This window comes from Erithacus rubecula, assembly GCF_903797595.1.
Source record: "Erithacus rubecula genome assembly, chromosome: 14".
In the NCBI taxonomy this organism is placed as follows: Eukaryota; Metazoa; Chordata; class Aves; order Passeriformes; family Muscicapidae; genus Erithacus; species Erithacus rubecula.
In genome coordinates, this window is record NC_136666.1 from 15,118,335 (window position 1) to 15,134,455 (window position 16,121).

Below are 16,121 nucleotides of genomic sequence, written 5' to 3' on the forward strand. Positions count from 1 at the left end.
GTTTGGCACAGATTCTCAGTCCTGTGTGTATGTGCAGCCCCTGGGCCCAAGGCATAGATAACCAGGCACTTGGTGCTGAGCACTACCCAGTGTAGCAGCTGTGGCTGCACAGAAAACATAACCATGCTCTGCACCACTGAAATGTCTGAACTTGTGCTGCAGCCAGCTGTAATAATCTGTTACTTGTGTTAAACTTGAATTCCAGCATGTCAGTTCTGGTCCTCTGAGAAAAATTAGGGAAGTCCTTATTGAAACCAGCATCCCAGCACTCCACACTGTGCTGGGTAGAAGAGGGAAGTAGGACCCCAAGCCTCAAGCCTTAGTAGCAGCATATTTTAGCCACACTTTAGTCATGTGAGATTATACCACTTTTCTCACTTTAGTCTAATCTATCCTTAATAAATGGCCCAGTTTCATGCTTAAGTCCCACACTTGCTTCAGGAGTTCCTGAGCTTTCTGGCTGAGCCACACACAGTTCCCTAATACCTGTGCACTGTCAATGAACACAGAAGATAGAGTGAGGATACAGACAGAATTATAGACTGTGTGTTTAATTCCTCCACAAGGGAGGAAGATGCGTTTTTATGCAGCTGTAGTCTAATGCACTGCGAGAAATCTGTCTGAATGGGTTGGGAATGCTGATGGCATCTAATAGCCACAGAGGCTTTTCCTGCTTCCTGATAGATATAGCACTGTGAATATCAGTCATTGTGGTATGAAGTTGTTATGAGAAAAATAACTTCCTGTGTTGATGGACTTAGCATGCAGTAAATGGAGACGTATGGATGCAAATGTAAGGTGGTAAATGTAGCTCTCCAGAGCTCTATGTGTAACCATGCAGAGGCAGAAGTAAAAAGTACAGCTTGTTTTTTACTTCCTCTCTAGCTCAGCTGGTGCCCTGAATTCAGTGTTATTATGATTTTCTCTTTTTCCAGTTCAGAACTAAGAAATAAAAGGGTACTGCATATGCAAGGCAAAATTTTTCATCCTGGCCTCTGTGGGGAGAAAGAGCATTCTCTGTAATAGAGTGCCAATAAATGTATGAATCCTCTCCAAGTATCAATATCCACTGCTTGGTCTGAAGGCCACATAATTGAAAGTTTTTGCCTTTCTTCACATCTGTTTCTAGAAGAAATGCACAATTAGTTCTAAACTCTCCTTTTACTACACCTGTACACTTTTATTGATACATTCACTTTCACTGGCTGGAGCTCCACAGCTTATTTACTATGGACTAAACTTTGCTCATTTCTTTAGAAGACACTCTTTGTTTTCAGTGGGTTCCAGAACAACCTTTCTCCCTTTGTTTTGCTTTCAGAAAAGCTCTCCATTGCTGGTGCCTGTGTGACTGCTTGGAGTGCTGAGACAGGTGGCAAGTGGGTCAGAGAGATGGGGAATATGGAAAGTGCTAATTTTGCACCCAAAGTCCCAAGACAGAGTTGTCCATGCCACAAGTTAAGTAGAAATTATACTCTGCTTAATATATACCTGATACTCTAGACTTTCAGGAACAGTGCTCCTTCCCAAGAATGCAATTTCCTTCCTATTATTGAGTTTTACTCTCTTTTATCCCATCTATTCTAGTCAAGTTACTTCATTGTGATTGCCTCTCAAGTGTTGATTAAACCAACAGTATTATTGACACTGAGGTATGACTATGACTATTACTTGCCATACAATGAAGTAGCTTGGCTGTATTAACTGAGTAGTTACTTTACCTAAATAGGCACCATTTCAAAAAGGAATGCAGTTCCTGGCAATGAAAGTAACCTGGAATAAAGGCATTGCTTGAGGGAGAGTTGCACAGTACCTGGCCATGTGAATTCAGTCTGTCCTTGTCCCATTTTAGCACTTTCAAATCAAAGTTAAGAAGACTATCTCTCCATAAAAAGTCTGAGTGTTAATTTAATAATCTCTGTGAAATATCTACTAGAAAAAGAAAAGGCATCATGATTTTTAAAACATTATCCAAAAATCAAGCTGTGATGCAGCAGTTTGCAAGGGTGCCCCACTGGTTTTGAAGACTTCAGACCTGCCCCAATAGCTAAACTTTATGACCATAAGGGTGAGGATGAACTTTGACTATGACCTAGATCTGCAATTCACAACTGTTTTCATACAGCTGCAATAATATTCCAGAAAATGTAATTGGCCTTTTACTTCATTCATTTTGCAAATGAAAATAAAGCTACTGTGAGAGCAGATCTTTTGCTAAGAAAATATTTTTTTTAATATTTTTATAGCTCTGTCAACAATAAAGGAGTCTCACAGTCTAAAGTCTTTCTCTAAACCTTTTTAATGGAAAAAACTTCATAGAAAATATCCTTTTACTTTTTTAATAACATATAACTATATACATGATTAAGAACTGTAACAAAAAGCTGCAGGGACTGGAAAAATGTTTTGTTGGATCCATGCAGATGGTACATCTAAAAAAGGATTTCACAAACCCATGTACATCAAATGGAGCTGCAGTGACAGGGTTGAAAAAATGGTAACTCTATATTATTTACCTGAATGTATTTGGAATAAAGCACAGACATACAAAATACACAAAAGGAATACAAAAGAGTACATGGTGTAAATGCTGTAAGCACAGGAAGTTTCTTTTTTAAGTAAATAGGAGAAAAGAAGTAAAATCTCCTTTTCACATTTTATATTGCAGTTTAAAAGATAACTAATCTCTTACTTGCTGTATTTTGTTTTTCTTCACTCTGACATACACTGCAGTAGAAGTATATGGCATTGGAATTTAACAACTCAGGAATACTTTGATTCATCTCCATGTCTGTGAATGTACTATCAGTTCAGAATAACAACATGTAGATGTATTACTTAAAAACACACACATAGTTTGACATGAATTCCAAAATATTGAGGGCTACCACACTACAAAGTGCTGGAGACTCTTGTCCTGATCCAGCAGTATGTTGAAGGACACATACAACTTCAAATCTAAGAGGAATTCCTCAGAGACTAAAGGAAGTTAAGAACATGCAGAAGTTAGTTTCTGATCAGGGCTGGAGTTTTCAACAGCTCATAGCATAGACTCTGCAGCTAGGAAAGCTTACACCTAAAGCTGTAATTCTGTCCTGACACCCCAGATCGTGTAGCTACACTGTGTGGATGATTTACTGTATTTCTAAAATAGATTTTCTTAATTCTCAATGCAAAACCAGTACACTGATAAAATGAAAACTCTTAAGAAAAAAGATTTGGGGAACTGATGAGGTCTTTAGCTGAAAAAAGAAAGAGATAGTGTTTAGTTTATCAGTGATAGATTTGAAGAGATTCTGTAGGCAGCAGGTAATAATGTGACAAGCTGTAAACACCTCAGTTCTGAAAGAACTTGCTCATACTTTTGTCTTGGATCAAAAAAACTCAAAAATTGAAAGCTCAGTACCAGCCAGTAACATCACCTGAGGTGCACAAGCATGGTGAGGATGGCAAGACATCGTTTAGTAAAAGCTGTAACAAGTATTTAATGATTCCCAGTGTAATCACAGGCAATTTAATAGCAGACAAATAAATGGAGCCTGTGCGTGCATGTATTTGTTTTAAAAAAAGAAAAAAGGTGAAAGCAACAGTAACAACAACAACAAAACTAGACAAGCGGTGAAAGCTAAAATATTCTGTGAGGCCTTGGAATCTGTTCCTGTTCTTGTTAACACCCACCCACCCTGTCTGGCCTTGCTCTTTTGGCAGGCAGGTAAATCCCTTCAAGTTCCTGTAAGAGAAGGAGGACTTTTTGCTTATAGCAAGACATAAAGTAATTACGAAAATAAGCTTTGAAATCTAAATTGCTGTGAGCCATGAAAGCCAAATTTCACCGATAAATGTTTGGCTTTCATTGGCCATGCAGCAGATTGATTCCCTCCCTAGTCTGACCTCTTTTTCTGTGGGCGTGCTAATTGGAAAGGTGCCACCACACCAGCTTTGGGGCTGTTACCATTCAGAGTCTTTTATTTTTTAAGAACATCAATGACAGTTGTTTGTGTTGCTCATTGCTAGAGTTTTCAGTATAATCTGTCTTGTAGAGCCCTGATTGAGACTACAATGTCAGTACAAGGCAGGTCTGTTTGAGAAGGCAACCTGAAAGCAGTGAGACTTATTTTGTTTATTTAAGGAAGACATAAATGTGTGCGTGCATGCATTTGCATTTAACAGTTTTATAGCTGGAACCATTATTAAATGATGCCCAGTAGCAATTTTATCTCATTATGATTTGTTTTATAAAGATGTAATGATTCTCAGGAGAGTTTTATGAAAACATGCAGAGTTGGTTTGTATTACGTACGCAGTTATGTGCCCAGTATATAGGTTGCAACTTAATTTCTTAAATATATATTGTGTAACACTTTTTATTCCTGAGTGCTGGTCTCCATAAGGAATAGAGAAGGTGGCATCATGTGCTCTTCTGCACAACACGGTCCTTTGTCATTTTAGGAGTTCTTCTGAGGGATCTTTATTGTCACAGTTTTAACTTCAGAATATTCTCTCAATCCACATTCACCCCTAAAGAACAAATTGCAGCATCAGCTTATACCATATATTGTTTATCGAGCAAAAATCTGCAAAGTGATTTCTTGTTAAAGTTAAGATATAACCCAAAGTTGCAGTTCAGTTTAGGTCAGAACAATGGATGGCCTCAGAACTTGATGAGATACAGAACATTAAACCCAGAAATACTCACTGTCTGTTGATGGAGCTTTTGGGAGTGAATTGGAGTCCTCTGTCCTTTCCAGACTTTGAAAATGTCCAAACACCAAAACCTACCTCACTGGCCAGTGAAACTGCTGTTTATATTGCACTCAAGAAAGGGAAGGTCCACACTGAGCACAATGAAAAATTAACTACTCACAACCATGGATAAAGATGATCTTTTCTGCCTAGCAAAACATTTAGTGGTAGCTTTGCACATAGTGTGAAAGAGGGTTCATCTTGCTCAGATTCCCTTCTGTGGTTCCCTGCAGAATTCCTCATTTTGTTCTGGCACAGGACCTTACATAAGAAGCTCCACACTGCTAGAGACCAGGCACCTGCTTGTTCCCAGTCATCTGACACATGGCTCTGAGGGGAACACATCCTGCTTTGGATAGATTACACTTAAAAAGTGGGTGTTTCTGAGTGCTATTAACCTTTTGTTTGAGTCAGTTGCAGCCTGGGTCATCTCTTTGGCCCCTCTGCTGAGGTTTAGAGTGGATGTTGCACACCTTTGTGGGACCTGTACTTGTCTTCTCTGAAGTACAGGTATTTCCATTCTCCTGTGCCTATTTTGAGTAATGGAGAAGTCTCTTTATGTCACTAGTGAAGTTATGTCTTCCAGATGCTGTGGATGTAAAGCAAATACTGTCCCCACTTCAAAACAGGTACAGTCCAAGTCTGGAAGTAGAATATCTTTTCCATACTAACTCAATGAGGATATTTTTGTAGGAGCTCTTACAGCCATTTGTTTCTTGGTGAATTTTTATCCTCACCACTAAAACATACATAGTATTGCTCTGTTACTTGTATTAAAATGTAGAACATGCTGGCATGGATATAATGTTAGCATGTTTACTGTCTGACACTGCCTCCCCTCTGGATTCTCCTGTGCAGGACTTAATGCCAGCTGAACCATAAAGAATATTTCAGAGGAATTCCTCAGAACTTCCTTCTAATAAGTGTTTCAGAATGGAGTGAGAGGCCACTGTTTAAGGCAATTAAACCCCTCTGCAGGCCCCCAGTGTTGCATAACCCATTTTGTATTTGTTTCTACACTGCAGATTTTACACAAAATATAACATTGGGGTGAAACTCCTGTAACCTTCCTTGGAAAGTTAAGTATTTCAGCAGAACCATCAGTATTATCAGCCCATGTTCCTTCATCTGCAGTTTTGAAAGCTGATGTGCCTGTTGGCTTGATAAGCCTTATATGTGATATAGTAGTTGGGATTTAAGGGATACAACAGACTGATGTTTCAGTAGGCAGTTTTAAGATTTACCAGAGTCTAAATACCTGCAAGTAAATATTAGTGAAGACTTTTTTACATGTGAAAGGTTCCCATTGATCTGGACCACATCACCCCCAGCTTTCAGTTGAAAGTGGTGGATTTGTCACCAAAGAATGACCAAAAACTTTAGCTATTTATCAGAAGCATTCTCTTAGGGCTCAGTGGAAGCTGTCACCAGGAGCTGCCTGGAGCCCAATAACTAATGCTGGTAAGTGTCTGTGTGAACTTTCTGGGCTGCTGTGTACTCCAGGCACCCCTTGAACACATTTTTGCAAGCCAATGGATAACCCAACTGACAGCAGCAAGTGACTTTATGTATGTTCCAAATGCCACTTGATCTCTCATCTTGGTTGGCCAAACAAAATTAGAGAAATTTATTGTCTGTTTCTTCAGCTCATGGCTTCAGGGCTTTACATGCTTGTTTTCTGGTCAATAGTTTGGAAAAGGACAATTGTGATGAGTTCTAAGGCAAATATTTTTCAAAAGTTAAAAAGCTACACTTGCTGAATAGGAAGATGAGTTATGCCAGACATTCAGAGCAGAAGGGTCAGTGTGTGCTCAGTTAAAGGGCTCAATTGTCCCCACAGCCTAGTACAGGGAGCAGAACCATCCTATTCCATGGCCACTCTGGGCCTTCTGGGGTTGCAGTTTGGTGTCAGAGTGAGAACAAAGGTTATGTCTGTGAAAAGGAAGGAGGCTATGGGTCAAATCTGCATGGTGCTATCCCTTGGCTGTGTGGGTGTGAGGGAAAGGGAACAAAATGCTTTATAAGAAGAAATATTACATATTCTCTTCCCTCCCTCAGGCTGGGAGAAAAAAAAAAGATAAGGGAATTACAACTCCAAGCCATTCTCCTGCTTGCACTTGTTTTTCAGAATGCAGGTGTGCATTGCTGTATCTCAGAGTTATCCATACAATAACAATACCTTTGACATTAAAGGAGAGTTCTGGAGTAGAATGGCACTTCCTTCCCTTGAAGACATTTGGACAGAGGCCAGAATTTTGGGGAGCTCTAATATAAAATGACCACATGTGGCTATCTGGAGTGAACCACCCAATTTTTAGTTACAGGAGTTAAATTTTATATTTCCCAGGTAATAAGTGATAAGAAGCTTTAAAGAAACATGAATTAAAAAAACTCAAACCCATGTATTCTAGACCTCTTCAAGGGTACAAAAATATTGTAAATAATATTAATGCAATCTGAAATCACCTGTATTGTGTACATGAGTTCTGGTTCTCTGCTGGGATGCACATACTCTGCTACATTTTGTGGGAGTGTAAAATGAGCATAACAGTTCTCAACTTCGTGTTGATTTTTTCCCATGTGTGATGAAATGCAGGACCAAAACAAGTCCCAGATAATGCAGTGCTGGCACAGGCACAGTGGCCAAGTTATAAGCTGGCTGTAACATAGTGTCACCTTAGCAATGTCACACTTATGTATAGACACTTTTTTCTTTAACTGCCCAACTCAACATTATTTATGCTGTAAAATGTATGCCTCAAAAACAAGAATGTAGGAAACTGGTATTTTAATAAAAAGTATGCAGCTGTTAATGCAGGGTGGAGGAGGTGAATTGGAAGGTGAGATTTGATCAAAGAGTTTCTGAAAGGACTAGAATAATTACTCATGGGTAGATTTTCAGGCATCTTTGTGAGATGGAGATTATTGCCATTCCAAACATTTATTGTTTATGGTAAATACTTTCAAAGCAGTAGTGGGAATCGAGTGTGCAATTACCACAGATTTTTCCATGAGAGCTGGGATGCTGCCTGGGTTTCCCCCCTTTCAAGAACTCTGCAACATTGATATGTGAATATTTTACTTGCACAGTTGAACCTCCCTGGAGTCAGTGGGGTCACCCCTGGGTGTCGAGTTACTCATGTGCTCTATCGAGCTTAGTAGTTTTAGAATATTTTCACAATGATAAGAGTTAGATGACCTGACATATTTATGCCAGTGTGAGATCACCTCATAACTCATGAATGTGAATAGTATGAATGTGTTATTCAAAGTACTCCCTAACGAGGGAAAATACTTCAGATTACATAAAGCTTATTTTATAGATCAAGTTGTATACTTCAACATATTTAAAGTTTTAAAGAGTTTGACCTTACTTTAGTTTTACTGCTGAGTTTGCCATTAGCCATAAGCTATTTTGAAAACTTAGGTGAGACATATCTGGTACACATACCTCCTGCACAGAAATTAATTGAATCCTTGGTATGTAACCAATCTGGGGCTGATGCAATTGCTAAACTTCCTTGTGATTGTAATGAGAATGAGAAACTGGCAAGACTTTAAATTAGGTACATGGGACAATATTTGAGTGTGGAGCTCAATTCTAAAATATTTGGCACTTAGTACTAAATGGAATAAGACAGAAAGCTTTATAATGGCAAGTGTTTTTTTCAAAGGGATGTAGCACATTTGTTTCCTTCTCTTTGCCTGATTTCTTTGTTTAAAAATCTGCAAGCTGATAGCTTTTTAGTGAAATTCTAATGCACCTATTAATAAATATATTGAAAACTGAAGAAAGGAAAGGAAAAACTTCCAAGAGAGGCACAATACATGGCAAAAAAACTCTGAAACTAGAACACTAAACCAGTCAACAAGCACTCAGCATCAGCAAGGAGAGAATCTTTCTGGAAAGTGATAATATGGCTAAAAGACCTTCCAGAAAACACAGGTTATATGTTCAGAAAAATATTTTTAAAAATTCAGTTCCTTTCAGGATAAGAAGAGAATTCCAGTAAGTCAGTTTGCAATGTTAAAAAAGGTGGTCTTACCATGCAAATCAATTGCATTTAGAACTGGCAGTGATGATTAAAGGTCACCTTATATTATGCCCTCATTCTCAGGTTGGAAGATTTCTGGATTTAATTTGCATGGAAGCATTCACTAATATTTATTAAGTTTTAGAGTTGAAAACAGTTTAGAAAACAGCAGTGTAATACTTACATCTCTCTCCCATTGCCAGACATTTTGAATCCTCCAAAAGGACTTTGGGCATTTAAGGCATTGTAGCAATTTATCCTGTAACAGGAAGAGGCATTAAGTCCAGCTGCACTGGCAGAAAGACCTCTGGATAACTCAGAGAGAGCCTGAAAGTTGTGGAGCTAAGAGCACTCTATACCTCTCAGCAATAACAAACTTGTTCCATGTTGAAAAGAAATGAGGGATTTATGCTACAAAAACAACAATCTGCTTCTTACTCCTAAGGAGAATTGGATTTGACCTGTGAGGGCCAGGGGAGAGTACCATACCTTGGAAACATCTTCAGTAATGAACTGTTAATCTGCTGCCAAACTTCAGTGCCAATTTATAACAAAGAGCAGGTAGATTTGAATTTGCTCTTTTTCTCTCTAATTTCTTGTAGATCTTTAGTTTACTCAGGTTTGACATACTAAATTGCAAGCTACCAACTCTAGAGTTGGCATTCCCTATTCCTGAAGGCTGGAGAGGAAATGTCCCCTCAGTTTCTTAATGCTGTGGAAAGTACATAATCTTTTGTGCCTTTAGTAAAACCTCCCAGGATTCTTGTGCTCCCCAGAAAGGATGGTTTATCCTGTTTGTTTTCAGTAAAGCTGCTCAGCAGTGGCTGCCATACTCCTGGGAAGTGAGGTGCTTTCCAGCTCCTGCAGCATTCCCAGCAGTGAGCAGCCACAGCACCTCCCCACTGCTGCTCCATGGCCAGGGATCCACCTCCAGCATGGGCTGCATAAATATTCTTCACAAAGGTTGCAACACTGAAGTGAAATGCTGATAGTGAGTCAAACTCTTTATCTCCAAGAGTGGGAGTAGAATAACTTCTGCTTACCAGACTGTCCCAGCCTGCATTGCTGAAGAGACTGTCAGGGCCTTGTTTATGTCATTTGTAAAGACAGCAGCTACAAGCCCAAAATCAGAATTGTTGGCTCTCTCTATAACTTCATCCATGGTTTTAAATCTCAGTATTTCTTGAACAGGCCCAAAAATCTGCAACAAAGATTAATAATTAGTAAACTAGCCCCCTCAGAGAATTTTTATTCTTGTTTTATTCTGCTTTCTTAATTATCTCCTCTCTCCTATTATACTGTTAAAAATTTCCCAAAGCAAAATGTAGTGATAAATAGTGATGATGTCTGTAAAGCTGCATGATTTTCCCAAAGCAGGTGCCTCAGGGGAACTTGTCCATTCTACCCAAATCTCCTCTTTCAGACCTTACAGTCAGTGACAAAAATTGAGCTCCTTACCCAGCTGATGTCACCTGCTGTCTGCATAAGAAATTCTGAAATTATTTTTTTTTAATATGGTTATAATTTTCACTCTGAAGCTTTTGTCTTTGGCATTAAACAAAAGGAAGAAAAGTAATATTTAGGACATTTTGAAAGGACCTTGCCCACACATGTGAATACCTCCTCCTTGGCAATTCGCATGTCATCTGTCACATTGGAAAACACTGTAGGTTCAATGAAGAATCCCTTTCTTCCCAGCCCCTTTCCCCCACATTCAAGTTTTGCTCCTTCAGTGATGCCACTTTGAATCAATTCCAAGATCTTGTTGTATTGTTTTTTATCAATCTGAAAGAGAGAAAAAGCTGTTAGATGTGCAGACCATGTACTTGACTAGTCCAAATAAGTATTTTTTAGACAAGTCATGTTCCAGTGAGTTGGTTCTTGCTTCCATTCACTGCTCTTTGAGCTGCAGATGCCAAAGATCTACAAGCAGGTGCTGACTGTAACCTCGGGCTCAGACTTCATAAGATGTGTCACCTTATGTTTGTGGTTTAACCCATGCTCTTGCTAAACAACCTAGTTTACAAGCACAAAAAAAAGCAGATCATTAGTTTTTGTCCCATTTAACTTCCTGAAATGTTATCAGCCTAGCTGGTTATTAGTGGCAGGAACATTTTCTTAGGACTTATTTCTGATTATGCTCATCTTCTGCTTAGAATTCCTGGATCTCCAAGTCTCCAAGGTTGTTCTTGACAGTTAAGACAGTCAAGGTTGTTCTTGACAGTTAAGTGCTCTCAGAGACTTTTAAGAGCTTCTCACAGTTTGCAGCTGTATTTTGGGAGCTGAAGAGCCAAATCTTGCTCTTAAAACTGGGAGGCAAACATTGGTATTTAAACTGAGATTTTCTGTTTAGCAAGAATACCTTTTATTTAGCAAGAATACACCTCAGAGCTGCACAGCCTATTTACTCCTTTGGAATTTTAATCTTGAAAGTGTGTATCATGTCAGCTATCTGGGACCCTGAGTGAGTGTGCACTGACTGAGCTCTGCCTTAGTGGAGTTTAAATACTTGCAGGCACCTCCTGGGCTGTAGACCCAAAGCCCTTCTCCTTTACCTGTGGACCTTGCTCTGTAGTTGGGTCAAAAGGACTCCCCACAACTCTCCTCTTTGCTCGTTCTACACTTCTTCTGACAAACTCTTCGTAGATTGATTCTTCCACGTAAATCCGTGAGCCTGCAGTGCAGCATTGACCTTGATTGAAGAAGACTCCTTGGTGAGCTTGTTCCACAGCATAGTCCACTGAAAACCAAGACAGCACATGTTCTACTGGAGCTCTGTGTGTATTACACAGTGCCACATTCCTGAAACTTCAGTAGTAGGATTTGTTAATTAAAACTAAAACAAGACATCCCATAGTTGTGTCAGGTCAAAAATGAGGATAATTCCCACTGGAAAAGTTAAGACAGTGCTTTAGCAGTCAGCAGGAGTAAGGTATGCAATTTCACCAGTGTCTTATATCCAGCAACATGTTGTTTACTAAGCAAAACCCTTAAGGGAACCTCAGAAGCAGGACGTGCCCCACATAGGTACATCTGACTGGGTCACTACAGGAAAGGAAAATTTGCCTGTGATCCCAAGGTGGCACTGGATTTAATACTTCATGTGTGAGAATTACAGCAAACCAAATACATGGGGGAATTTGATAATGGCAAGACCTACCCTTCCCAAAAAGCCAGATTCTTTTTCTGCAACATAGAAATTTCCTCTTGGCCCATGCAGATGACTGACTAAGGCTTTAACATTATAGGACTGTTATAGAACAAGCAACCCTCAATTTCTACTCTAACTTCCTTGGAGATACAACTAATACATTCTGTCTAAGCAGGAGAGAGGATCATATTTAGACATTCAAGGCCACGTTCTTACTTTGGGTGAAGTAACTGACTAGACAAGAATAATGAATTAATCCCTAAACAGTGATGCCCTGCAGCACTGTAATACCTCTGTTACCAGTTGTAGCCCTTTGGAGCATTGCTTAAAGTATAATCTTTTATGGACTAAACAAAGCAACTGTGCTTTACTTTCAGCACATTCTAGACAACCCTGTCTGACAGAAATGTCTTTTTATGCCCTCAGTGTGGTCTTTAGAAAAATTGTATGGGGTGTTCCCTGGACCATATTCAAATTTTCCCTGGCAGCTCCATGGAAATTGAAAGCACTAGTGGATAGCTGTGATTAACTAATGTTTCTTCCTCTATTGTTAACAGTTTTCACCATGAGGAGCTCTAACCATTCTTCTCTGGTTTTTTGGTGCACTAAACCTTCAACAGCTTTATCATGCTTTCTGCTAACTTTTGGCACACAGTGCTCCTCAAGCAGAACAAACAACTCCTTTGGAACAGTGAGCCAATTGCTGTTTTTAAGTAATCAGAGCTTTGAAGTTTAAATCTTAGGTCAAGTTAGGAGGCTGTAATTTTGGGAAGACCAGTGAGCAGTTGCCCTTCCCCTGTGGAAGGTCATAACACAGACCTGCCCCTAGCATATGTCACTGATAGAAATGTTTAGGTGTTCAAGTCTGAGTCAGCAGGTGAGGGACATTTGAGGTGTGGTGATATCTGGTAGGAGGTGGAGATGAGTAACTAGGCTTGAAGGCTGGAATATCTGTGTCTGGTTCCAGCTGACAAGATCTTTTTTAGCTTACCAGGATGACTGTGGCTGAAATTTCAATCCTTGTCTTGGTAAAGCATTTCAATGTAGAAATCTGCTGGAAGTTGTCAAGCTTTCCATAGTTTTTCAGATATTGGTAAGTTTTGAAAATAGGTATGGGACTGTAACCGTCTCTTGTAATTCATGCTATTCAAAATCATTCTATTCACTTCCCCCTTTTAAATGAGATGATCAAATCCTTATGTGTCTATTTATTGGGGCTGCAAAGTTCTCAGAAAGGGCATTGAGTACAGTGTGCCTACACCCAGCCTGAAACAAGAGCTCAGAGAGATGGTGTGAGCCATCTCATTCATCTTTAGGGGGTGTTCACTTCAAAACCTCCTGCTGACAATTTCAGTATCAACATTGTAACTATTTCATTGCTGATCATTTAAGCAGAAACTTCCAGTTTGTGTTTATATCCTGTCCTAAACAGCTGTCCTGTACCTTCTCAGGTGCCAGAAATCTCAGCTGCACAACATCATACATCTGCCAAAATTTTCAGTTCCCTGCTGACAGTGGCAGCGAGGATATTGCAATACACAATTCTTTAGTTGTGAAAATTTTAAAAATGGAATATTCTCCCTTTACAGCTACTTAACAAAGGAATACTGCACTGACTAGATTAGCAAGTCAAGTGTACATAAAAGTTCTCCTTTTTTATAATTGCTTTGAACCAAAAAAATCACAGAATTTCCAGATTTAAAGCACTAAATCACCTTGCTGCAAAGCATAAGATGGCAAATGTGTGTGGGACTAACTGTGAAAAACACCCTGTCTGTATGCTTAGTTATAACCTTTTTTCTGCTCTCCTGGTGGCTATGAATCTCTGTGTTCAAAAGTTGTATTTTATAAGAGATAGCACACCTTGGGTTGCTTCTGTAAGATTGAAAAGGGCCATTAGATACAGATGTATTGCTTAATTTCACTTTATATGAAAGATGTGCCCTAAAATTAGTTTTTAAAAAGAAAAAAAAGAAAGAAAGAAAGAAAGAAAAGAAATCATGCAATCATGTTTTTAGCAAAAATATGGAAGTGCTGACTTACAATCAGCATCTGCGAAAATAATGTTTGGGCTTTTCCCACCCAGCTCCAGTGTAACTCTCTTCAAATTACTCCTTCCAGCTGCTTCTTGGATCAGCTTCCCAACCTGAAAGGAAATGGAGACACATTTTACAGGGAGTGTAGTCATACAGTTCATTTTAACCGCCAGGGTTGGCTATCAGTAGAGCAGAGCTTTAAATAATCCAGCAGGTTCTTCGTTCCAAACATATTCCCATCAGTAGTGGACAGCTTTCTGTCTTCTTTTTTTTTTTTTTTTTCCTAGAAATTGAGAGGGGATAAAGCACATTATTAAGTTTGTGTACCATTCACCCTTATGCAACTATGGTAAGATGGCTTGGGGCTCTCTTTTAGGACATTTTAGGAGGGCTGAATTAGAAATTTAAAATGGATGTAACTACAATTACTTCTATCCAAACCACTGACATGTTCACAAGGCTTAATGCATCAAATTCTGATGAAACCATCCTTCTCCTCTGCAGGATTAACTACACAGAGCAGAATACCAAGTAGGCATGACGTTACAAAAGCACCATCCCAGATCTGACCCACACCTGCACCACAGATAATCTTAATATGGGTTGAGGAGGTCAAAATCACCTCCAAAATGTCTTTGTAGATTGTGGGGTCAGCTGGAGCAGCCACAATTGCAGATCTTGCCAATGAACATGAGAGTAGATTAAATGGAGTAACAATCTGACAGCTACAGATTTGATGTGCTTCCACATTAGTACAGTTGGAGGGAGAGCTGTGCTCCCTGGAAACTCTCCCCTTCTTGGATCAACAAATCCAAAATAGATCAGCTTCTGTATGGTTGCATTGTAACTGTGACCATTTTGCAGCTAAGGAAGTAATCATAAATAGATTTAGACTTAACAAGATTAAAAGTACCTATTGAATATTGAGAAGCCTAAGAACCTTGGTTAGTGCTTTAGTTTAACTGAGACATGTTTTAATGTCCCACAGAAAGGTAGAGGTGAAGTGAGATGGGAGTGAGTCCAGAGCTGGGCTTTTTTCTCCATGTAGTACTCTGATCTCTCTGTTTTCTATTTCTAAGGTTATGTGAGTGAGACTCCCTGCAGCAAGGGGTTAATGGATGAGAAGCTGAACCTCTTAGAGAATTGAAGGCAGGCTGCTAGAGAAAGTTAAGTCAGCACTGGAGTAATCAGAAAGCAAATGAAACAGAAACCAGGGCCCCCAAAAAAAAAAAAAAAAAAAAAAAAAAAAGCAAAACAAAGGAAAAACCCCACAGGATAATGAAGGAATTGTGAACCACTTCATGTACCTTTGTGATTAACTGTTTATCTGGTGATATCACAGTTGAGTGTGACTGAGGTTTTTTCTTTAAAAAAAAAGAAAGGAAAAGCTTTTTTTCTTTACCCCTTTATTGATGGAATGGAGTGTTGACATTATCATGAAATTCCTTGCATATCCCCTTAATTGGAGCTGATTTTATTGCTATGTTTGACTGACAGCCAGAAGTGAACCTGAAAAAAAAGGGATCCTTTCTGCCTTCCACCCCCACCACATACATCGAGCACGTCATCTGGAAATTCCAGCCTCTCAAACTGTGCTGAAAATGTGCACTGGAAACCAGAGTTCTGTGTTTATAGCCCGTGCCAGCCAATGCCATTCACACCCTCATTGCCTTGAACCTCCCTCTGCCAAAGAACAACAACCACCTATTTCCCCTCAAAAAATTCACAAAGAGCAGGACAGACCAAGAAATCCAGAGCAATGTGTCCAGCCCCCATCTCCCTGCCTTCCATCCTACTTTAATGTCAAAACACTTTTGTACAAGTAAGTAAAGATTTTGAAAGGATTCCATGCAAACAAGTGATTGACAAGCATGCAAGTCCAAGTGTGGCAAATATTCAAGTCCAAAGGGCTTTGAGACAGTGGTGTTAATTTGGAAAAGTGAAATCTGAGGTATTTTTTATACAGGGAAGCTGTTGTCAAGTTTCCAAGTAAAGAAGGCTTCACTGTGCCTTTCCTGTTAGAGATCAGTGTAGACATCAGGATGGTGGGGCTCATGCTGCTCAGCATTTTTGTTCACTGTTCTCCCGTTGTGTCCTGTGCACTAACAAGTTGAGAAAAGTCTTAGGGAAGGCACCAGCACCGTGGTTATTTAGTGACAA

At 39.4% G+C, this 16,121-nt stretch overlaps 1 protein-coding gene across 1 annotated transcript in view; it reads right to left on the reverse strand.

Annotated features, from left to right (window-relative positions):
* Positions 1-2,277: 2,277 nt before the first annotated feature.
* The window catches only part of ALDH1A2 (aldehyde dehydrogenase 1 family member A2), a 54,125-nt gene continuing 40,281 nt past the window's right edge, over positions 2,278-16,121 (reverse strand). Inside the window, exons 8-13 of the mRNA XM_079318109.1 lie at positions 13,969-14,071; positions 11,330-11,514; positions 10,395-10,559; positions 9,818-9,975; positions 8,959-9,033; positions 2,278-4,515 (exon numbers count right to left, since the gene is read on the reverse strand). Coding sequence (XP_079174235.1) covers positions 4,443-4,515; positions 8,959-9,033; positions 9,818-9,975; positions 10,395-10,559; positions 11,330-11,514; positions 13,969-14,071 — 759 coding nt within the window. The 3' untranslated portion in view covers positions 2,278-4,442. The remainder of the gene's footprint in view (positions 4,516-8,958; positions 9,034-9,817; positions 9,976-10,394; positions 10,560-11,329; positions 11,515-13,968; positions 14,072-16,121) is intronic.